The following is a 22,870-nucleotide window of genomic DNA, read 5'->3' on the forward strand; positions in this document are numbered from 1 at the left end:
TGCATTGTGTTTGACATCCCGAAATTGCAAGCTAATTAAGGAAACATCAAACCATTAATTTATTGATACGCATAGTGATGGGTCGGTATTAATTATGTCCAAACCTTAAATCATGATACATACAAATGTGTTCAATTGTTTTTTGGTGTATACAACACAAACCTGCAGGCCTTGGGGTGCATTGCGTGATTGCCTAAAAGGAAAAGCTCGCTTCATAATTGTTTCTAGTAAGCCAGCGCACTAATAATCTCACCGACAGAAGCTACAATCAACCAGCACTGATAAATTTGTACGTATTCATCATTAATCTTGTGGCAATAAGCTGGCTTTGAGTTATCTTGCTCTTGTTTTTGTGAAAGTTGGACTCATTTGTATTCGCATATGGGTCCAAACCAAACCAATATTATATGAGAGATTAATAGACGTATACAAGCTAATGCAAATAATTTTCGTTCATGTTGACTTTATGGGTTGATGATCTATCATCTATGCCCTTGGCACCTTTCCGCCCACAAAATTTCCGCTGTTTTGAATCAAACACGATCAACTATTAATGAGTAATCCTAATTTGTCTGAATTTGGTCAAGGGATGTAGAAATATTACGTGTTATTAAATTAAATGAATTGAGCTTAACAAATTAGTAATAGTAATCCTTGGCACACATTAAAGCTCACCAAGGCGAAGAGTTATAATATGAATGGACGACAAGGGTTATTTTTCCCTCTTTTAGAGAATAGTATCAATAAATATTTACTTATATATATATTATAACATATGTATAAGATGTACCATATAACCGTACTACTGTAGTATTCTATAATCATTCTAATCACTCCACCAGGACATGTTAGCTTTGAGTCTATCTATAGGTAATATAATTAATGTAAATGAATATCTTCTTGTAGAGGTTTGGCTTTGCGTTGTTTCTTAATCTTACCTTTTAATTTTCATTCCATAGGACCATAATTTTTGTAAAATTTGATGTCATGCTTCTTGTCCTATACGTAGTGCCAAATCCCTATATAATATATAGGGTTTCGGATCATGATTTCATTATTTGGGTTTATGGATCACACCACATGCACATACAGTACATAGTGCCTCTAGTTATTCATAAGAAAATATATATAGTTTTCCTTCTCTTGGCATATAGGCTACAGGAGGCAATCAATCAAAGGCGAAGCTAGCAAAAAAGGAATTACATCATTACAGGCAGTAATTTCTTGAGCCCGTGTTGTTTTTTGGACACAAATTTGACCGAGGTAGCATGCTGTTGATCAGCCCAGCCAGAAATTGCAAGCTAGTTAAGGAAGCTAGCTATCCTGTGTAATTGTAATTTGTTTACATTCGACAAAGAAAATAATCACAAAAACTGGACTTAAATATAAATAAAAAATTTATTATTGGGGCATATATGGATCACACCACATACTAAGCACAAAGTGCCTCTAGTTATTCATAAGATGACAATATACTAGTATTCTTCTTTGCAAGCTATATATAGCGAGCAAGGAATATTTAGAGGGACTTCATCGTTACAGGCAATAATTTCTTGAAGCCATACTCTTTCTTGGACACAAATTTGACCGCGGCAGCATCACCAGCACTTTGGCTTTGGCTTTGGCTTTGACTTGCAGCGGGACTTGGAGATGGAGATCCGCCTGAGGGAGCGAAGTAGAGGGCAATCTTTTGGCCTTTGGCGCAATGGCCGGCGAAGGTGCAGGTCAAATAATACATGCCCTCACTTTCAAATATAAAGTCTCCTGGATCTTGGAACACAAACAACGGGTCGGATGTGTTGCACGCATCAAAATCCTCCTTGGTTACTAAAGCTAAATCTTGTTCTCCAACCGCAAAGTTAAATGCTGCACAAACAACATATATGCATCTAGGTTAGCGAATTAATAATGCATACAAATATTAATTAGAGAGAAAGTAATTAATTTATTATTTGGAAAGTTTCACAGAAATATAGCTCACTTAGAATATCAGAAACTACCAAACTATGCTTGGCAGCCCATGAAGCGTAAGTGGCGGCGCCACCCGGAGGAATGGTCCAACCGAGCTCGTCACCTACTGTGTATTGTGCAGCTTCTGTTCCATGTAGCGTGAATACTGCCGCTGCTATAACAAGGACCAGCACATTGCTCACATTCATGCTATTAGCCACCATATCTTTCTTCAATATTTCTCCTACGAGTCTCTGTGTTTGTGTTCTTGTGTAGGAAGGAAAGAAGGAAGGAAGTTAGTTAGTATATGGTCGGGACTTGAAGTCTGAATTTATAGAGGGAGAGAGCTCTCGGATATTAGGAAGCGGGTGAGCGAGAGCCGCCAAATTTCACAAAGAAACAAGTTATATCAGCATTGTGTATAGCTAGCTGTGTAAGTATCCATGCTTTAATTCATTGTTATGGGATGTCCCCGAAGAAACAAAGCATTAATTAATTAATACGTAATATCTCGAAGGGTTGCGTACTGTCGATGTTAATTATGTTGATAAAGTACCGTAAAACGTTATAAATCTTGATAGCTAGCCACTCAACTTAATTTTCTGTGTATTCTGAAATATTGTATATAACACAAATGTACGTATTTTTCATGTTTAATATATGTGTTTTTATTTATTTATAAAGATTTCAATAAAACACAAAAAATTTCACGTATTATACACAAAATACTCACATTATTGAATAATAAATAAATAGATTTAAATATTTGAATACTAATTATTCACTTAGTAAATAATAATTAAAACATAACTACTAATTAAAGTAATTGAACAAGAGAAATTCAGGTTAATGGGTATAGCCGCACGGCTACACTGTGAAACGATTCCATTTATAGAGTACAGCCGTCGGTTTCACTGTTGAAATACTCTATTTACAGAGTATAGCCGTTCGGCTATACACTTTTTAAAAACACGCGTCTTTTAAAAAAAATTTAAATACTATAGCCGCCCGCATATACCGCGGAAAAAAATTCTATTTATACCGTATAGCCGCGCGGCTATACTGTTGAAATATTCTATCTATTTGCAGAGTATAGCCGGGCAAAAAAAAATTCTATTTATAGAATATAGCCGCCGGCTCTACTGTTGAAATATTCTATTTACAGATTATAGCCGGGCGGCTATACCGTTTAAAAAAATTCTTTTTTATAGCGTATAGCCGAACGGTTATACTGTTGAAATACTCTATTTACAGAGTGTAGCCGAGCGGCCATACTTTTTATACGTCTTTAAAAAAATTTAAATAGTATAGCCCCTCGGCTATACAGGGGTGGTTTTAAATTTGTTCGTACTAAATAGTATAGCCGCTTGGCTATACGGGGGGATTCTTGCAGAATAGCCGCGCGGCTGGACTATTGAAGTAGTCTATTTAGAATATAGCCGCGCGGCTATACCTCTCGGTATGTTTTCTCTGCTTATATGAACTTTTCTTGTGCTCTGCTCCCTCATTAAATCCTTCGTTTCATTCATTTGCGATCATTTTTTATTTTGGGAGGTTTTCAATTTCACTTTTTTGCTCTTCTAAAATGTAAATTATGTTCCTTGATTGGCTGTCTACTCAAAATTTTGCAAGCAAAGGTCTCATTTTATCTGATGTATTATTTCCAATCACTGTATAAAAAACCTGTGCATTTTTCATCTGGGGTTCTTGCAGTCGGTGGAGCAGTTGTCTGACATGGTCGAGACCTCAACAGGCAACATACTATTTCATTACTATGTACAGTTGCTTATAAATGAATGAACTATATCTGCAATTTGGAGTACTGATTTAGGGAAAGAACACCAATGTGCTGGATAATAGATTTTTGTGGAGTTTGCTAATGAACATAAAATAACAAAGGAAAACTTAAGGGGCGAATCGCGATCGAAAGAAGACTGAGTAGTTGGACTCTAGCCTAGAAGAGGTAGAAAAGAGCAATGGCAATGGACATGAAAATAGTAGAAATAGCAGAAGCCAGAGACGAGGCTGAGGACGGAGGAGGTGCTGTTGTGGCTGCCGTAGTTGGTGGCGACGAAGAAGGAGTTGTGGCCTCAGGAGGAGGAGTCTCGGCTTGAGAAGAAGGAGAAGGAGAAGGAGGAGGAGTTTTGGGGGGTTCAGAATTAGGAGCAGGAGCAGTAGGAGTTGTGGGGGCTTCAGAATGAGGAGCAGGGGCAGGAGCAGAAGGGCCAGTGGCTATGACTTTGATGCTTAACTTTTGACCCTGGCTACAGTGACCAGGGAAAGCACAGATGAAATAGTAATCGCCAGTTTGATTGAGGCTGTATTTGGCGGGTCCTTGGTTTTCAGGTAGGCTCAGCAGATCGGTGTTGTTGCACGCATCAAAAGCTTCCTTTCCAAGTCTCGCTACGTCATGTCCTCCGGTAGTGAATTCGAACACTACAACAGCAAGAAAACACAAACATACTAAATAAGTTGGTGTTTCTCTCTGATATTAATATCTGAATTCCTATTGTAAATTACCTAGAATGTCGCCAACTTTGAAGGTGTGATTGGCAGCCCAGGAAGTATAAAATTCGGGAGCAAGAGTATTGGTCCAGCCAGAAGCGCCGCCTACAGTGTGTGTTTCAGCTTCTGCTCTTTCTATGATCAATGCCGCTGCTGCTGCTATAACAATTACAACAACAGCAGCTCTCACATTATGACTAACTAGTTTAGACGCCATGCCTAATTCTATATGGGATATGAGTGTTCACAGGTTGCCCCACTGCTATTTGGTATTTTTGAGCTTTGCCTTGCTTCTCTTACAATATATTACATGTTTATATAGATCCAGATGCAGAGAAGGAGCCCTTGCATTTCATGCCCCATTTGGTTTAGTCAGATGTTGCAATAGGACAGTTGTATTCTATAATGGCATCAGCAGCAGGAACAGCACCATGTGCAGCAAAAGTCAATGACTGTAAACATGTTCCAATAGTCAACGAGAATCATATGCACAATGGGGTCGAATCAGTTGGCAGCTTGGCATCTCAAGGAATATTGTGAATGATATTGGAGTAAATTTTAAATTTCACCATTTCATGTTATTTTAATGGAGATTAGAGTGCAATACTAGTATTTCAAGTGTTAATAAGAATTTTCTAAATTTACTGACAACAACTTTCATCTCATATCTCAGTGTGTCACTTGACAAGTTTCAATGGAGGGAGGATGAAGAAGTACAATGACTTCTTTTTTTTTTATAATGAAAGAAGTACAATGACCTTGAATTGGTAAATTTAGTTAAATTTGGTTTATAGAATATCTCTGTCAGACCGATCAATAAGATTAATAGTTGCATCTATTCTCCTTTTAAGCATATTAAAATTTGGGGCTTCGATCAATTTACACATTCTGTTATTTTGACCGTCTAATCTTCTATTAAATTGACGACATGGCATGTCATGAAAAAGAATAGGAAGCTTCTTATTGTTCCCTCCCTTGCCATGCCATGACTTATTCGTTGGTTGCCAACTTTATATCTTTTATGTCTTGAGTTTTTTTATGGGCAATGATTTCCCCACTTTTATTTTATCCACTTACACTCCTTTTTTAGTTATAAAAAAGGAGTGTAAGTGGATAAAATAGGAGAAAAATGAGTGGGGAAATCACCACTCTTTTTTATTTAAGGCAAAAAAAGTATACGTATGACTCGGCACAATCAAAAAGTGTATATATGTATATATACTGTCGTGGCAAGCAATACTGTTGAACGACTCGCCGTTTTTAAGAGGTCAAGAGTGAGAACAACAGACAATGGAAGGAAGTTCTCCACGTAATCCAATTGACCGACATGATTTTGTGGCCAACTTTCAGTTTTGGTATCTCTAGTTTAAACTGGTGGTCCATGTACTGTACATATGCCCCACTTCACGTGGAGGGGTATTTTTGCCTACTCAAGCCAGCAACTTACTCATCTCTCTCTCTTTGCTATTTTTCACGTTACATGGTTCTTTCTTGGGAGATTCGTGTTTACCTTCATCATTGATTCTAAAATCAATTGTTTCAACATCTTGGAAAATTTTAAACAGCTTTTCCATTTTTATTTATAAATATCCCCAAGAAGCCTTTAAAAAGTGGTTGGAAATCATGTGACGAGAGAATAAATGGAACAAAAGGAGTTGTAGAAAAAGCAAAACTGATATACATTTCCTCTGATGGATAAACTTAATAAGCAATATAGCTAGCTGCTACCATACAATTTTCGAATCAATGTTACGTTTGTACTTTTGAAGGAGACGTGATCAACTCCGACTGCTGCTGCTGCTGCTGCCTGGTTTGGTCAATCATCATCTCAAAAACAGAAGAAATGCTGCTGCCATAGAGATTGGTAATATCAAGTATTGCGATCGAGACCAGCCTCGAGCTCCAATATCCTGTAAAAGAAACAGAACAAAAAGAAACTAATGAATTCCTGTTGTTTGGACACTCACTGCACACCAAGCAATGACACTCCATGGGATTCAATTTTATTCATTTTATTTCTTCAAACATACTTCTTTTATTTTCAGCAAGAATTCCAATTCATGAAAATCCAATCTCCAAGACATTAATTAGCATTCAGATGACTTAGTTCATGGGAGGTAAGGAAACTTGTACCTTCGAAGATAAGCGCAACGAATCTGCAGATGATGATACAAGTCCATGAAACCCAATGTCATATGCAATGGTCCCATCAGGCTTGTACAGTCCAAAATTTCTCTCAGAAGTTGGCCCCGGTTTCAAGTTCTCATTAAATATGGCAAAAATATACGCCTTCACTACAGACTTTGGCCGGAGAGGGGTCCCTTTTTTCTTTGCTAGCCTTTTACGTAGATTATAATTATATGTCCTGGCATTATTTACTGTAGCTGCAGCTTCATTGTCATCCCCACGCGAAGCCCACCCTGTCTCTGTAATGATAACTTCCATCTTTTTGAATCCAGTATCTTCCAATGCTGCATAGGCTGCATCAATCTGAGCATCAAGCATGTTATCATAATGAAGGTCAGTCTTTGGATCAGAAATCCCCTGAGTTTTCTGGAAAAGAGCATAATTAATATCTATGTTCTCCGGATCACTCATGTAGGCAAGGAATGGGTAAGCATTTAAACAGAAAGGAGACCCGATTTCTGAGAAGAACTCCAAAAGTGGCTTCATGTATTGCTGTTTAACATTATCTCTGAATATACAGGAAGAGGGAGGGAAGGAATTAGCAAAAACAGCCTGTGAATGGGCAGTGGTAATCTGAACTACATCAGTTAATCCTAGCTCCTTTATTGCATTATAGATATTTTTAACTGCACCCAAAAGAGCTCCCCACAATTCATAATCGGTCCCACCTAATACTTCATTGCCCACAGCAATCCCACGGATGCGTGTTTCAGGAAGGAATGCCTGCACATTTTCTTTAACCCAATCCCTTGCATGGTCCTCATTGGCACTCATGTCTTTCAGGTATCCATTTGGAAGTCCTACGACTAAATCAAGCCCAGTCCCGCTAAAAGCCTTGAGAACACTGTGATCAGCATCATATATCCTGACATTCTTTATCTTTGCTGCTCTGAGAAGAGTAGCAACTTTATCAGGAGAAGGGATGTTATCTGCAATTCTTCCATAATTTATTCCATAGGCTCCAGTGAATGCTTGTACTGCCACAGAGGCTGGGAAAGAACACAAACAGCACCATCAATCATTTGTTCATGTGGTAATGAAAGACAATGGCAACATATTAGGTGCCATATTTTACGCTAAAATTAGCATAGCAATCATTTCAGTGAACCAATCATAGAGATTGGTAGAGAACCAGTTCGGGCTTATTCCACCATAAAATAGGCTCTCCATCTTCTTTTTTTAATGGGAAGGGAGGCAGATCTCCTGTTTATACAATTTCAAGGAAATCACACCACTACAAATGGAATCATTAAACTGAACATTTTGAATTTTCATGAAACCGTGTGATAAATCCCAATAACCGTAAACAAGTAGATTTTGTTTTATTTTTAATCTTCAAAGATTCTTATACATTAAAAAGACTGTAGTATCATCTGTACACTTTGAAAAGTAGGAGTAATCAACTGGAAAATTTTGTAAACCTGTATAATAAAGAAAACAGATTATTCTATTTGAGAAGAACAAAAAAGAAAGAGAAAAGACTACAGCATCTAGCGGAGAGCCACAGAAACTTCAGTCAAATCTCTTTCATTAAGGGAAAAAAACACACACACACAACTTCAGATAACCAATGAAGGAGAAAGCCAATCAATCCTCACCTAAAAACAGAAACAGAGAGATTCCTAAATCTCAGGATTGACCAATGTTAATATGAAACTATCACAAAGCAATCAAAATCAATAACCACTGAAATATCTAAACCCAATTTCTTCAAGAAACCGACTACCCACTGTAAATAATCACATAGAATAGAAATACACTGTTCTATAACCATCCAATTCAACAAATTCAAGCAGATAGCAGTTAAAACCATAAAAAGCCAACTCCACAAATCAATTGAATAACAACAATCTGATCAAAGAAAAAAGAAAGGTACCAATTAGAGTGGAGAAGACCAAGAAGACGTGAAGAAACTGAGCAAAGAACCAGAAGCTCTTCATCATGGTCTCGGAATAAAAGCCAACAACAAAGGTTTCAACTTTTGGCAAAGATCCCGATATGGGTTGGTGAGGAGGACCAAACAAAGAGCAAAACTGACAAAAAAAAACCGTTCAAATTCAATGCAGTGCTTCTTCTTCCTCAGGCATGCCATAAGGCATTAATGAATAACACCCCTTTCAATCTGTCTCTTTCATTGACACTGCTCTCTTTCGAGTTGCCGACTTTGTGTCAGGCAAAGTGTGGTTAAGAAGGAGAAGATTAACAAAACTGGGTTTTGGCTGTCGTTTTGTGTTGTGAGGGATCAAAGGGAGTTGAGGTTTTGGGCGTTTGGGTGGTTTTATAGAGTTTTTCTGTGCCTTTACTTTACTGTTTATGCAAAGCGTGTTTGCGCCTACGGGTCTTGCTCTTATTGGTCGAAGTTCTTTTTTTATATATTTCTTTTCCACTTTGGACTTTCACTTTGCTCCGGCGGAATTTACTTGACCACTTTCTTTTCTCAAGCGGCCAATAGGAGGATGACATGTTTCAAACAACCTGGCTCTTTTTTGTGCAGAAGCTCACGCGCTTGCTTTTAGCAAAGTTCTTACTAAAGCCATTACCCTCTCCTTCCCTCCCTAAACCAACACCGACCTTGGTCGTCAGCACCCTGATCAGGGACAAAACACAATTATAAACAATAATAAAAGTGGAAGCTTACTGAGAAAATAATTGAATCTAAACAAAATCAATCACCAATTTGATGAATTATTGTTTTGGTCAATGGGGTAGGTAGAGGGGCTGTTTGGCTTCTGGCAAACTAGTACTTTGCTCTTTATCAAGGTTAAGTTAAAGCAGGCCATAGGAAAAACAATAGGAACCACACAATGAAATCAATAATGCATTTTATCCTACCAAATATAATGTTTGAGATATTGAGTTTCATTTCTTTCATTTTTGTCATTCGCTAGAGAGGGACGCGGAGTATTATATTGAGAGGGACAGCGGAGTATTATATTGAGTTTCTTTTCTTTTACATGTCCGAAAAATAAAACACAGAAAAAGGATGTAGCGAGATTAAGCTAATTTGAACATGCTTGGTAGCACTAATTTTTGTCACCTTCCTCTCTTTTAGAATGCGCGTGGACAATTTTTGTCCTATTGACCGTTCCTCTTGTCCTTTGGTCCGACATTGCTGCCTTCCAGTTACTTTGGTACGAGTCTCCTCCATGCACGTGGGAAGAAAATGAAGAACATTATTTAGTTTTGCTATATGACTCATATGATATGAGCATTGAAAAATTGAACACCACTTCTCAGAAAGGTTGAGAATTACAGAACCATGCATTTTTCAGAAATGATGATGCAAATATTGTGAGGCCAAGAATGTGTTTTCTTATAAATGAAGTATACAAGAAGCAAAGCAAACACACTGATCTGTGCGACTTACTTTGTCATTAGCATTCACTTTAACCTAAAAAGTACCTTTTCCATTCCATTAAACAAAATCATTTTTTTATTTGCTGACTTGTCAAAACACCTTTCCAAATTCATGTTTTTTGTTTTCTCTCTCAAAATTTTCATAGTGGCAATATAGAGATGGAAAAATAGAACAAGTTCTGTCATGGAAGTTGAAGGATCACAATCTCCATGTATACTTCATATATATGTCTTTACTTATTTCACAAGTCCAGACCAAAAAAACTTATTTCACAAGATAAGAGAAAAAAATTATATTGGGTTGCTCAAGGAATATAAGATATTGGCAAAGCTATAATGATTGGGCACAAAAATACAAATGGAAAATCCATGTGTCCAACACTCAAAAGTGTCATCTCTCAGTAAACTTTTTCCCATTATTGTTAAGTTTTTTTCTTTTTTCTTTCTTTTGTTCCTCCTTCCGTATGAATCGATCATACGGAGAGAAAAGGAAGACTTAGAACAAGAAAGACAAACTATGCAGTGAGCCTGGAAAACTGTAATGATGCCAATTTCCAAGTTATGCCTTAACTACGTACTCGTTTTCCTTTAAAAAGAAAATTGAAATTATGCTCTGTTTTCAAGTTTTAGGACAATTAGAACCTGATTCCATATTCTGCTTCCACACAATTATTCTTCACATGCATTTGACTTGCATACTAGAAATGCAATACCGTATACGATCCAAAAATCGTTTTCTATAATACGTTTTATGGGTATTTTCTTCTTAGGCAAATAAAAAATTTAACAATGAGTAACTGAATTTGGATTCAGTTTATTTTAGATTGTCTGCCCGCCAGTTCATAAAGTTTTGGTAATGGAAAGAGGTTTGTAATGCCTGAGGCATTAATTAGTTATAAACATGCAGCCTGCTAATTTGATATATTAAAGCCAACTGATGTTCTGGAAAGAAGCAAAGGGTGGTTTACTTAGAGGACAAGAGACTTGGTAGCCTTTGTCTTTTGAGTTTTGTTTTTCATAACCTTTTTTCTGTCTAATTATTTAAAAAGCCATTTTAAGCAGTAAACGCGTATGTTGCTATATGATCCCACTAAGCTCAGTCCCAGTGGAGGTGAAGAAGCCACTTTTGTTTGTTGGAATATATGCACCAAGTGTGGAAAAAGCTGAGCTCTAAACAAATTAAGGTGGAGACTCCTTTGTAATGTTTGATATACCTTTTAAGGAAAATATCTATAATGCACAGAGAGAGAGAGAGAGAGAGATGTTTAATGGGTGGGTGATGAATGAGAGGGTTGTCTCTTTTGAGCTGGTTTAAAAAGAGAGATGAATTCTGGTAGTAAATGTGAAATCACAAAAGTGATGGATCGAAAGAAAAGATCGTTATAAATACAGAAAGGAAAAAGAAGTTGCTTTAGCCCTTAGCCATACCAACTGATATGGGAATCTACTTTTACATCCACTGTTTGTTGTTGAATTTATAATATTAGCCATGGAGCACGTAGGCTTTTTCTTTTGTGCTAGTTTAGAACTGAGAAATCCATCCAGGGAGGGGCCCATTTTAACATTACCTTTGATTTAGGATTGGTAAAGTTGAATCCTACATTTAATCAGTTGGGGTTTGATTGGGCATCACTTAGACCTGCAATTTGCTAATTTGATCCCACTAGCCCATTTGCTGACCTCTGTGTGGTTGCCTTTATTGGCTGTGGAATAACTTTTGGGACAAGGACTTGGTTTTAGGCAAAGAGAAATTGAGAAAGGGACATGACTGCAGCTGAATGAAGTAATATTTTCTTGTGCTTGGAAGTGGTGGATGGATAGTCGACCAAGTTTTGATTTGAGTATTAAAACTTGAGAAAGAAGGAAAATGTTCCTTTCATTCATATAATGATAGGGGGCAAAATTGATGAACCATTTTCAAATGCTGAGTTGGTTTTGATAGTTAATGACGTTGGATGGCTCTGTATAGTATATGGATTGATGGGGACATTGTAGCACTACAGCTTCTCTATTTTTAATTCAGTACCTCTGGATTTCCCCAGCAAAAATAGCAGACGATAAGGTAAAAAGAATTTTTTTTTAATAAATAAATAAAAGAAAAAGAAATGAGCACTGAAATTCTCTCTACTGTTGCCTGGTTTGCACAAGCATCATTTTAAAAGCAGAACCAATGCTGCAGCAGAGATTGGTAACATCAAGTATTGCGACTGAGACCTACCATGAGCTCCAATATGCTGTTCTAACAGTGTACATAAAGAAACAGAACAAAAAGAAACCAATGAGATGAGGAAGCACTTCCAATAATATAGTAATTCAGGTAACAAGATCAAAGCGTTGCAAAGCAATGACAATCTAAGACAATGTAATGGGATTCAAGTTTATTCATTGTTTCTTCAACCAAATATCATTTATATTTAGGAAGAACACAAATCATGCAAACCCAAATAAGCATTCAAATGACTTAGTTTATGGGAGCTTAGGAAACTTGTACCTTTAAAGATAAAAGAAACGAATATTCAGATGATGAATTTGCAGATATTGACTCTCCAGATACTGAATCTGCAAATATTGACTCTGGAAATGACAAATCTGCAGAAGATGAATTTTCAGTTGATGATAAAAGTCCATCAAACCCAATGTCATATGAAAATGGTCCCATCAACCTTGAACAGTCCATAATTTCTCTCAGAAGTTGGCCCAGGTTTCAAGTCCTCATTAAATATGGCAAAGACTTAGGTCTTCGCTGCAAGTTTTGGCCGAAGAGGGGTCCCTTTCTCCTTTGCTAGCCCTTTACGTAGATTATAATTATATATCCTTGCATTATTTACAGTGGCTGCAGTTTCATTGCCATCTTCCAATGTTGCATAGGCTGCATCAATCTGAGCGTCAAGCATGTTATCATAGTAAAATTTAGTATTTGGATTCGAAACGAGCATAATTTATATCAATGTTTGATGGATCAGCCATGTAGACAAGGAAAGGGGCAGCATTTAAACAGAATTGAGACCTGATTTCCGCAAAGAGCTCCAAAATGGCTTCATGTATTTCTGCTTAAACAGTCTTTTTAAATGTGCAGGAACGAACAAAAACAGCCTGTGCATGTGGAGTGGTAATCTGAACTAAATCAGCTAATTGTAGCTTCTTTACTGCCTTGTAGATGTTTTTTAACTGCACCCAAAAGAGCTCCCCACAATTCAAATTCAGCCATACCTAATACTTCATTGCCCGCACAAATCCCACGGATGAGTGTATCAGGAAGGAATGCCTGCACATTTTCTTTAATCCAATTCATTGCTTGATCATCATTGGCACTCATGGCTTGCAGGTATCCATTTAGAAGTGCCACCACCACTAATTCAAGCCCTGTCCCTCTGAAAGCCTTGATGGCATCATGATCAGCATCATATATTTTCATATTCTTCATCTTTGCTGCCCTGATCAGAGAAACAACTTTATCAGGTGAAGGGATGTTATCTGCAATTCTTCCATAATTTATTCCATAGGTTCCGGTGAATGCTTGCACCGCCACAGAAGCTGGGAAAGAGCACAAACATCACCCATTTGTACATGTACTTGGTATGAAAGACAACACGGGGAAAGATTATATAAGTGCCATATTTTACACTCAAATTAACATAACTTACTCCAGTCTCAACCAGAAAAGAAATGTACTCCATTCAAGCACATAGATTGTGTAGAAGTTAGAACCCAGTTTGGGCTTACTACAATATATAGAACCTTTTTTTTTTTGGGTTACATGGCGGAGTCAAAGCCCTACATAAACAATCATCATCCAAAATATGCTCTACAGACGAAGGAAAAACATCAAAACTATGCAAACCCAAGGATAAATGGTGCCCCATAGCAGCAATATAGAACCCATTTTGATTGTATAGAAAGTTACACTAATCAATACAATATGAAGCTATCATCGAGCAATCTAAGTCAAGAACCGCTAAGATATCTAAACCCAATAGCCAAAAGAAAGCAACTTTCCACTACAAAAAATCACATAGATATACATTGTTCTATAACCATCCAATTCATCAAATTCAAGCACACAGCAGTTGAAACTGAGAACCCAACTCCAAAAATCAATGCAATGACAACAATCTATGAAGTAAAAGCAAAAAAGAAAGATACCAATTAAAAGGGAGAAGACCAAGAAGACGTGAACAAACTGAGCAAAGAACAAGAAGCTTTTCTCATGGCCTCGGAACAAAACCCCGCAATGAAAGCTTCAATCTTTGGCAAAGATCCCGTTATGGGTTGGTGAAGTGGACCAAACAAAGAGCAAAACCGACAAATACAAACACTTGAATGCAGTGCTGCTGTGCTTCTTCTTCTTCAGGCAAGCCATGAGAGAAGTTTATGAGTACTACTCTGCGGTTGTTTTCTGAGGATCAGAAGGGGTTTTGGTCGTTTTGGCGGTTTTATCGAGTTACGCTGTTGCTCACTTTGACTTTGGACTTTCATACGTTTGTTTGGTTTGGAATTTACTTTTACCACTTTCTACTCATAATTCGTGAATAGGAGGATGACACGTTTGACTGAACTATGTCTGTGCAGTTCCCCGCGCTTGCTTTAACCGCAGTGTTACTCGCTTCAGAGGTGGCCGCAGGATGATTTGATTCTATTTACTCAATTAATCAAATCATCCAGCTCTTTGTAAATTCTAAATTGTAAGGTCCAAAATTTTCCACCTGACATGAGCGTTAGAAAATTCATCAATATTTTTTTTCCAGATTACCATAATACCCTTGATCATTAGGAAAAATGACTGGATCAGATGACAGAATCCTGCAACCTTATCTCAAAAGTTGTAACATGTCAATTCAATACCTCTGAATTTTCCCACCAAAAAATACCAGAAAATAAGGTAAAAGAATCAAAGAAAAACAAAAAAGAAAAGAAAAGAAAGAAGGAAAGAAATGGCCACAGCCATTCTCTCTACTGCAAACACCTTCCTCCCTTCAACTCTGTCCTCTTCTCCATCTTCTGTTGTTTCTTCTTCATTGACAATACCAACGTTAGTTTGTTTCCAAAATCGAAATGGCAAGAGACCATTGGCTGTTTGCAAGGCCCTGAGTGAGCCACCACAATCAGCTTCTCCAATTCTGACCAAAAGAAGCCTCTCTATCTGCTTTGTCACCAGCTTTGTCTTCTCATTGGTTGGTAAACACTGCTCCAGTTCTAATGCAGCAATTCTAGAAGCTGATGATGATGAGGAGCTCTTGGAAAAGGTTAAAAATGATAGAAAGAAGAGGCTTGAAAGACAGGGAGTTATCAGCTCAGCCAAAAAAGAAACAGGTTTTGTCCCTTTATTTAATTGACTTGTGTTCCATTCACTTCAAGATCGATCACAAGACGCTTCATGTTTTCTGCATGTTTAATTTAATTTCAACAAAACTTATCAATTCCCAGTTATAGAATAGGTAGCAGAATTATATTTTCTGATGAAAAATGCGTTTACAAGTTCTGTTCATAAGTGATAATGTTTTCTAGTTTAGGTTTTGAGGCTTCAGCTTGAAAGGTCATAGAAGCCCCCTATATATTTTTTATTTAATAAGGCTTCTGTCTGTCAGTTTAGAAGGGTATGTTTGTGGGGGTCGGATTTTAGGTACACATGTTGGATAGCAATCTATCTTTCGGAATTGGACGAAAACAATCTATTTTAGAGTGCTGGGAAGGCTGCATTTTGCCTGATTCCCATGTGATAATGGCAAAAAAAAACAGTGGAGAATTAAGGAGCTGCTCTGTGTGTGCTACATTGTTTCTAAGTTTCTAGTGCATTCTGGCATTCAAATTGGAGTAGTTCAGTCTTGAGACGGCTTTGCTTTCGTTTTTCTAACTATTGAAACTAAATAACACAAAACAAATCAGCGTTTGTGTAATTCGATGGTTTTATATGAAACTGATTATTTGATCTTGTTGACATGATTTTCTCAAATTCAGGCACCATGATGCTTCCGCGACGACAATAATATGATATGTTGCATTGCAGGATATCTGCAGGAACTGGTGTACAGGCTGAGCAAAGCAGGCCAAGCCATTGAAAGCAACGATTTGCCAACAGCTAGTTCAGTTCTTGGGGCCAGCACAGATACAGATTGGGTTCAGAAGGCCAATATTGCTTTGAATAAGGTCATCCTGCTGGTTTATAAGAACAAGATTAGCACACATAATGTTCTAGATAGTTTCTTATAAGCAAGCAATGTGGCTTGTCACAGAAAACCTCAACCATCAAAACTTATAACATACATTGCGCGTTTAGATTCTTGATTTCAGAATGAAGAGTTTCCATGAAGAGTTATTGCTTCTGCTATTTGTTATGTTGCATATATTGCATAGCTTTATGACTTTTTTTTTTTCTCCTTCTGTTCTGTGTACCTTCTCAACAGCTAAGCTCTAGTCCTGAAGAGAAGACTGAGGTGGATACTTTCAATTCATCCTTGGCTTCATTGATATCATCAGGTGGGTTGTTATTAACTCTCATCACTGTAAATGATTCAATGAGATTACAGTATATTACAGAAAACGGTCCAATATCTGACTGGAATATCATCAACATTTAGTTCAAATTACATAATAAACATACTTTTTCTTCATATTTGAAAACCATTTTTCTTGTGGTTTTATGCAGTTACTCGGAATGATGTAGATTCCTCCAAACTTGCTTTTGTGTCTTCTGCCAACGCAATTGAGAAATGGACATCATTAACCGGGCTCATTGACCAGCTTAAGGGACTTTAAACAGACAACGAGATGATCACTACACTTTTTTTTTCTTTGTATGAGAGGAAAACTTTTAGTTCCTTGAATTCTCTGGTTTTATTTTATTGGTGCAATTTGAGTTCAAAGGTCTCCGTTGAGTTTCGGCTACAGTAAACTCAACAGTCTTCACTAAACACTACAAATTTCGATTTCATTGTTCTTTACACATTGAGTTGAATTAAGGGAGATTCACTATTATACCCAATATAATGGCTCAAATTATAAAAATACCATATATAAAATAGAGTTTAGAAACACACCCAAAGCTCATTTATAACATAACAAAGAGGCTTTTAACTTCTTATAAATTACAAAACTATCTTCGATTTCTTATAACAAGCCTACCCGCAAAACCTCATTAAAAAACTCAAAACACTCAATAGGGCATCAAAGTAATTTAATAATCAAAATTAAATTCAATAGGATCAGTTATCATTTTATAGGTTTTTTTTTTTTTGGTTTATTTATAGAAATTAAATGATTTAGAGTTTATTTATATCATTAGTGTTAAGAATGGGTATATGATTAAATATCTCTTGAAGTAATGGAACTTTTCATTTTTGTATGCATTGGGCAACCCACAGCTATGGATGTTTCAGTGTTTTATGATTTCAAATCTTCAGTCTTCCCATAAAACACAGAATTAACCCACCCACCATCCGGCAAAATCAACATTCAATATCAACAGCAGCTAGATCAAGTCATCTCAAGCATGGGCTTCAAAAGTGAAACGAGTTCTTAACATCACTACAACAATACAGGGCATAATAGTATTACATCACCAGTATTTTACACCATAATGTTACAGAGGTCACTGACAGCTACATTCTTTCTAGTACAACAAAAGGATGGTACATTATAGGCCTAATCTAATGATCCTATAGACGGATGCTTCAATGAACAATCAGATAGCTAAAATTAACAACACTGAAACTAATGATTTTCTCAGAAATGTGAAAGGGTCAGAATGCTGGACGAGAAACCGGAGCCATTCAGCAAACCATCAAGCTTCATTGCCTGGGCCGCCATTCTCAATCACTTCTCCTTCAACCTTCTTGCCCGCTTCATGAACACCTGAACTATTTTTTCCCTCAGTGTTCCCTTTTGCTGCTTCTTTCTCCTCGATTTCTACTTCAGTTTCAATAGCAACTTCGTTATGTTTCTCTTTTTCTTCTCCTTCTACTTCATGTTTGTCCTCATCAACAATAGCAATTTCTGCTTTGCCCTGATCCCCCGTCTTTTCCTCTTTCCCTACCTCAACCTGTGGTTGCTCACCCTTCTCTCCTACTTTTTCCCCTTCCGCATTTTCTTTTTCGGTTTGTTTTCCAAAACCAGAACCTTCAACTTCCTTCCCATCAATGGATGCTTTTGAATCTTCTGGACCAGCTTTGCTAGTTTTCTTGCACTCTTCAGCATCGCCAGGTATGTTAGCTTCTTGTTCAACTTTTGTTTCTTCAAGTTGAGCTACTTCTGTCTTGGTATCTGCATCTGGTGCTTTTTCCTCATCTTGGTTTTCCTTCACATCATCCTTTTCCATCTCAGCTTTTTCAGCAGCTTGCACATCACTAATTTTTGTCTCCTCAGCTCCTTCAGGACCAGCTTGCTTTTCTTTACTATCCTTCTTCGCCGAAGTTGATTTTCTGCTTCGCTTCTTTGGGGGCTCACCTTCTGGTGGTGGAGTTGCTTTTGCCTTCTCACTAATCCTTGCTGATCTCCTTGGTGTCTCACCAGTGCTCCAATCAAATTCTGATACTGCAGGACCCCCGGGGTGTGCTTTCAGGTACTGTTCCAACTGTCTTTTGTTGGTGATCTCCTCTCCCGTTGGAGCTGTAAATACGATTTCATTTTTCTTAGGAGTTCCACTTTGCTTGGGCAGAAACTGCATGTTACAAAGACCAACCTCAGCATGTTATATTGACTTCAAAAACTGGAAAAGAAAAAAAAACATAACGAGAGGAGTATAGGTTTGAAAATCGCTTTAACTATTAGTAAACTCAATTAAATTTAAAAAAGTACGTGGAAATCAAATAAGATATAAATTATTGCACCATGGTTGGAAGATACTGAAACTGCACTTATGAGATAAAGGACAGTGCTCATGCACCTAATGAAATCAACAAGCACAGAGACCTAAAAGTTCATTGGTGTAGCTCACTAAAGTTTCTAAGTAATGCAACTGAGGAAACTTAAATATGAAAGCTGGAAATCTAATCCAACAAATATATCCGAATAAAACCAATCCATAATTGCACACAACCTATATTCCCATTGCTCAATCAGTTCTAACAACATAAAACTGATCCGTTTGATATTCTTGTTAAGTGGAAGCAGGTCAATCAAGGTAAAAGAGTCATTTACACTTTCCATAGACCCAGTCATGTTCGCCTAACATGTTCACTTGCCAGCCATACCATAAAAGAGATCACATGCTTAAAAGTTAAAAGTAAGAATTATAAATAAGAACAATAATTTTTTTAAAAATTATCAGCAATATATTGAGGAAGGGAATTATCCCCAAATGAAATCACTGAGATTGTAATTGCCCCACTTTTATTCAAAAGTCCACATTCCAAACTGCACTTCACAAAAACAAAAACAAAAACCCCAAATCCACAGATATATGAAAATGCAGAAACCATACATGAGTTACAAGCAGAGTTCCATGAAACAAGTACAACAATGCTCAAAATATGAGAGCGTTTCCCCCCAAAACCTTACCTGACCAACCGACATAGTTTAACCTAACAAACTATATACAAAAGCCTCAGAAGCTTAAGCATAATTACTGAAATTCAACAGAAAATGAGGAACAGCCACAAACCCTAAATAAGAACCATTAACACATCATCAAATTTTACCAGCAAAAGTCACCAAATCACAAAACCCGACAAACTCAAATGAAATTTCCCCAAATAAACAGGAATATAAGTGATATAGCAACCAAAGAATTGAAAATTTGATGGCTCGGAAAACTTAAAAGGGCCAAGCAAAACAGAGAGAGAGAGAGAGAGAGAGAGAAAGCAAAGAATAAACCTTCTTAACCCAACCCGAAGGAGCTGGTAGTTCTAAGGACACAACCTCCTCACCCTCCTTCTCCACTGAGCTTGCCATTTCACTTTCACCTACCAAAATTCAACCAAATTCAACCCCCCACAAAAAAAACTCCTGAATTTAATAAGCAGAGTACATAATACAATATTTATTAGAAGAAAAAAAAGGGAAAAATAAAATGCGACAAGCACTAAGCTAGAGAGAAGTTGCTTACTTTCTCTGCAAAATTTGAAGTCTTTGAAATCGATGAAGGGGAAAAGAGGGCTAACTGAATATGAACAGAGACAACTATAACAGACACGTTGTTGAATCAGGGCATTTGTGCTTCTGTTTCTCTCTCTAACCCAAAGAGTTGGAGAGCTGGTCTGTGATTTCGGTGCTGGGTATTTGGATTCGTCACGGTAATATAATGAAGCGACACGTGTCCCAGATCGGAGTTTATGAACGGCTTAGATTGTGCCTACGTGAATTGGTTGGTTTTGACTTCGGATGACTGTGAGTCACCGCTGGGGCTTGTGACGCTCGTCTTCGCGATTACTTTGGATTTACAACCATACAATCAGTACGGTGGACAAGAGAGGCTGCAGGAGCTCATATTTTGAATTTCAAAAATGGTCTGTAGAAAGAACAAAAAAAGAATATCCAGCATTTGGAAACTCAGTTAATAAATTGAAGTAATAAAAATCTTTGGGGATGATAATCTGTGTAATTTAATAAAAATAGTAATTGCCCAAAAAAAAAGATAATATAATAAATTTGACCGACCGGTTTGTTAATCTAATCGACAGAAAGGAAAACTCGAACTTGAATACAAAGGGTAAGCGTATTGCTACGGTGAATTGGCCTAATTTCGTCTGTTAGTCAGCAATTAGTTAGAATCCCATTAAATTTCAAATTTCAATTCGGTGTAAAAATGAAATCACTATATGGGTATTATGTGTTGTCGGATTGACTTAGGTTTCAGACATGTGGCGGGGGGGCCTGGTTTGCCCTTTTAAGGTGCGAATCGAGCGATTGACTTCAGCGTGCGACATCTGAATTGTAATAAACGACACAGAATTCAGGTTATCCATAAACTGCCTTATCCACATGGACCGGATCCCCTACACATTTGCTTGTTTTTTTCTCTTTTTTTTTTTTTGTGCATTATTACTTTTTGGCCTTGGCATAATATGAATTTAATAAATTAAATAAATAGATAAATTTACAAGAGAAGACAGCGAAAGGAATTGAATTTTTTATTTTCTTGAAAAAAGAATCATAATTGAATACTTTGGGGACAAGTTCAATCAGTCTGGAAAAGTCGGCACACCTTTTTGTTTATTCATTATTTATTTTCCGCTTGCCACCTAATCCTTAAAATATATTTATACTTTGAAGATTGGATTGTTGGGAGGGTGTCGGTCGGGTGGCTGAACATTGAGGCCCAAGCCCAGTCTAAGCAGCTCTATGGGCCTATCGCAACCTAGAATAGATGCAGCAGCATTGCATGAGAGAGAATGCAGATATGTAAGAATTAATTATTTATATCGTGCAAAGAATAATAGTACATAGAAATGGAGCAAATTGTGGAGGACAAAAAGTAAGTTTGGATTTGATGTGTGTGGATAATTAATTGATTGGGGGAACAGCGTTCACATGAAGCGCATGGCTAGGTTTTCATTGCTTGTATCAATATTGACCTTGTACATGGATGTTGCATTTTCTTCACGATACTGCACTCAATTGTCATTTTCCAGAATTACTCATTTTCTTTATGTTGGGCCTCCAACATGTATAAATATATGTACTGTCTTTTAGCTTCCAAATGCAACAGCCTTCACCCTTCACCCTTCAAATGCAAACCCCCTCCATCAGTCGTAACAAAACAACACTCCGCCGTCCACGTGAAGGATTTGAAGTTATCTATAAGATATAAATGCCAGATTAATTACCAGAGCGTACCTAGAAAGATGAAGAGATGCAAGCGCAGTCTAGGTCCAAGTTCTGCACCTACACCTTACTAGTTGCACTGGTCACGAAAAGAAGAAATTAAGTCAGTAGGCTCTTTACTTTTTTTTTTCTTTCCCAGAGTAGGCTCTTTACTTTATTACATACCAGATAGCTAGAAAGAGATAGCAAATTGAAGTGCTGATATAAAAAAGTAGATGGAGTAATGTAAAAATAAAAAGACAAGACATTTACTTAAGTTTCAATAAGCGAGCTTATTCGGGCTGGGTCGAGTTATTGGCGAGCTAGGCCGAGGACAGGCTGGAAGTTTCAAAACCTAAACTCAAGTCCTACTCAACCTTAGAGTGAATCAGGCCGATCGGGCCTAATCGCCGAATCGAATTTTGGCCCTTCAAGTCTCAAACTACCCATTTCGACTCACAAATCGCGGATCAAATGATGGCCTCTTTGACCATTCTTGTATTACCCAAAGTAAAAAAAACTGTTGCGGGATGATCTATATCCAACAATTTCTTAAAGTTGCCAAAATGAACGTAGTGTTGCTAACTACTTGTTTATTTATTATTTATTTGCTCGAAAGATAAGAAGCTTTTTAAGCCTACTTTTTGACATTGAGGGTCTGCAACCCTAATACATAAATTAATTGTACATAAAATCTCGAGGCTTTCCTCTTGATATAAGGTGCACTCAGCTTCGACCTAAAAAAGAAAATTTGTTAAAGTGAAAATTTATCCACACAGATTTCAAGAAAGTTTGTCTGATAATTTGTACTTAAAAAGGTTCTCCAATCAATTTATGAGCACAAATGACTTTTCAAGTTCCATTTGGCTGGCAGATTATTATTCCCACTAATAATAATATATAGTCAATCGTCCACGGATATGGGGCTCCACAAGGCACACTGTTGTCTGATTCTTATTGTTCCTTCGTTTGTGCATAATGTAATGATATGAAGATCTCTATCCATGCTGTTCATATAATATTGTACAGTAATGTTCATCATTCATTTTCTCCTCTCAAGTCTTAAATGCATGGATATAGGACAGACAATCAAAAGGGTATACAGATTGTAAATTGATTAATTACCATATAGTAC

The 22,870-nt window shown here is 37.2% G+C and overlaps 5 protein-coding genes and 1 pseudogene across 6 annotated transcripts; 1 reads left to right on the forward strand and 5 right to left on the reverse strand.

Annotated features, from left to right (window-relative positions):
- Positions 1 to 1,411: 1,411 nt before the first annotated feature.
- On the reverse strand, positions 1,412 to 2,207 carry LOC103341090 (umecyanin-like). Its single transcript, XM_089043207.1, has 2 exons — positions 1,982 to 2,207; positions 1,412 to 1,866 (listed from the first exon to the last, which is right to left on the reverse strand). Exons 1-2 carry the CDS (start codon positions 2,172 to 2,174, stop codon positions 1,520 to 1,522), a joined length of 540 nt encoding a protein of 179 aa, XP_088899333.1. The 5' UTR covers positions 2,175 to 2,207; the 3' UTR covers positions 1,412 to 1,519.
- Positions 2,208 to 3,780: 1,573 nt separating this feature from the next.
- Positions 3,781 to 4,749, reverse strand: LOC148914495 (cucumber peeling cupredoxin-like). Its single transcript, XM_089042642.1, has 2 exons — positions 4,471 to 4,749; positions 3,781 to 4,386 (listed from the first exon to the last, which is right to left on the reverse strand). Exons 1-2 carry the CDS (start codon positions 4,670 to 4,672, stop codon positions 3,905 to 3,907), a joined length of 684 nt encoding a protein of 227 aa, XP_088898768.1. The 5' UTR covers positions 4,673 to 4,749; the 3' UTR covers positions 3,781 to 3,904.
- Positions 4,750 to 6,110: 1,361 nt separating this feature from the next.
- Positions 6,111 to 8,897, reverse strand: LOC103341088 (glucan endo-1,3-beta-glucosidase 14-like). The gene is made up of 3 exons (XM_008244567.2): positions 8,519 to 8,897; positions 6,589 to 7,631; positions 6,111 to 6,365 (listed from the first exon to the last, which is right to left on the reverse strand). The coding sequence occupies exons 1-3, from the start codon at positions 8,583 to 8,585 to the stop codon at positions 6,279 to 6,281; spliced, it is 1,197 nt and encodes a 398-aa protein (XP_008242789.1). The 5' UTR covers positions 8,586 to 8,897; the 3' UTR covers positions 6,111 to 6,278.
- Positions 8,898 to 11,976: 3,079 nt separating this feature from the next.
- On the reverse strand, positions 11,977 to 14,561 carry LOC103341157 (glucan endo-1,3-beta-glucosidase 10-like; annotated as a pseudogene). The gene is made up of 3 exons (XR_016122877.1): positions 14,143 to 14,561; positions 12,491 to 13,433; positions 11,977 to 12,233 (listed from the first exon to the last, which is right to left on the reverse strand). The product of XR_016122877.1 is annotated as a glucan endo-1,3-beta-glucosidase 10-like (transcript).
- A 278-nt stretch (positions 14,562 to 14,839) lies between these two features.
- Positions 14,840 to 16,859, forward strand: LOC103341087 (chloroplast thylakoid lumen protein). The gene is made up of 4 exons (XM_008244566.3): positions 14,840 to 15,309; positions 16,004 to 16,143; positions 16,401 to 16,473; positions 16,643 to 16,859. Exons 1-4 carry the CDS (start codon positions 14,931 to 14,933, stop codon positions 16,750 to 16,752), a joined length of 702 nt encoding a protein of 233 aa, XP_008242788.1. The 5' UTR covers positions 14,840 to 14,930; the 3' UTR covers positions 16,753 to 16,859.
- Positions 16,860 to 17,491: 632 nt separating this feature from the next.
- LOC103341086 (uncharacterized) lies at positions 17,492 to 20,196 on the reverse strand. The gene is made up of 3 exons (XM_089042915.1): positions 20,039 to 20,196; positions 19,807 to 19,895; positions 17,492 to 18,652 (listed from the first exon to the last, which is right to left on the reverse strand). Exons 2-3 carry the CDS (start codon positions 19,882 to 19,884, stop codon positions 17,777 to 17,779), a joined length of 954 nt encoding a protein of 317 aa, XP_088899041.1. The 5' UTR covers positions 19,885 to 19,895; positions 20,039 to 20,196; the 3' UTR covers positions 17,492 to 17,776.
- Positions 20,197 to 22,870: the final 2,674 nt, after the last annotated feature.

This window comes from Prunus mume, linkage group LG8, assembly GCF_029339155.1.
Source record: "Prunus mume cultivar Tortuosa linkage group LG8, ASM2933915v1, whole genome shotgun sequence".
Taxonomy (NCBI): domain Eukaryota; kingdom Viridiplantae; phylum Streptophyta; class Magnoliopsida; order Rosales; family Rosaceae; genus Prunus; species Prunus mume.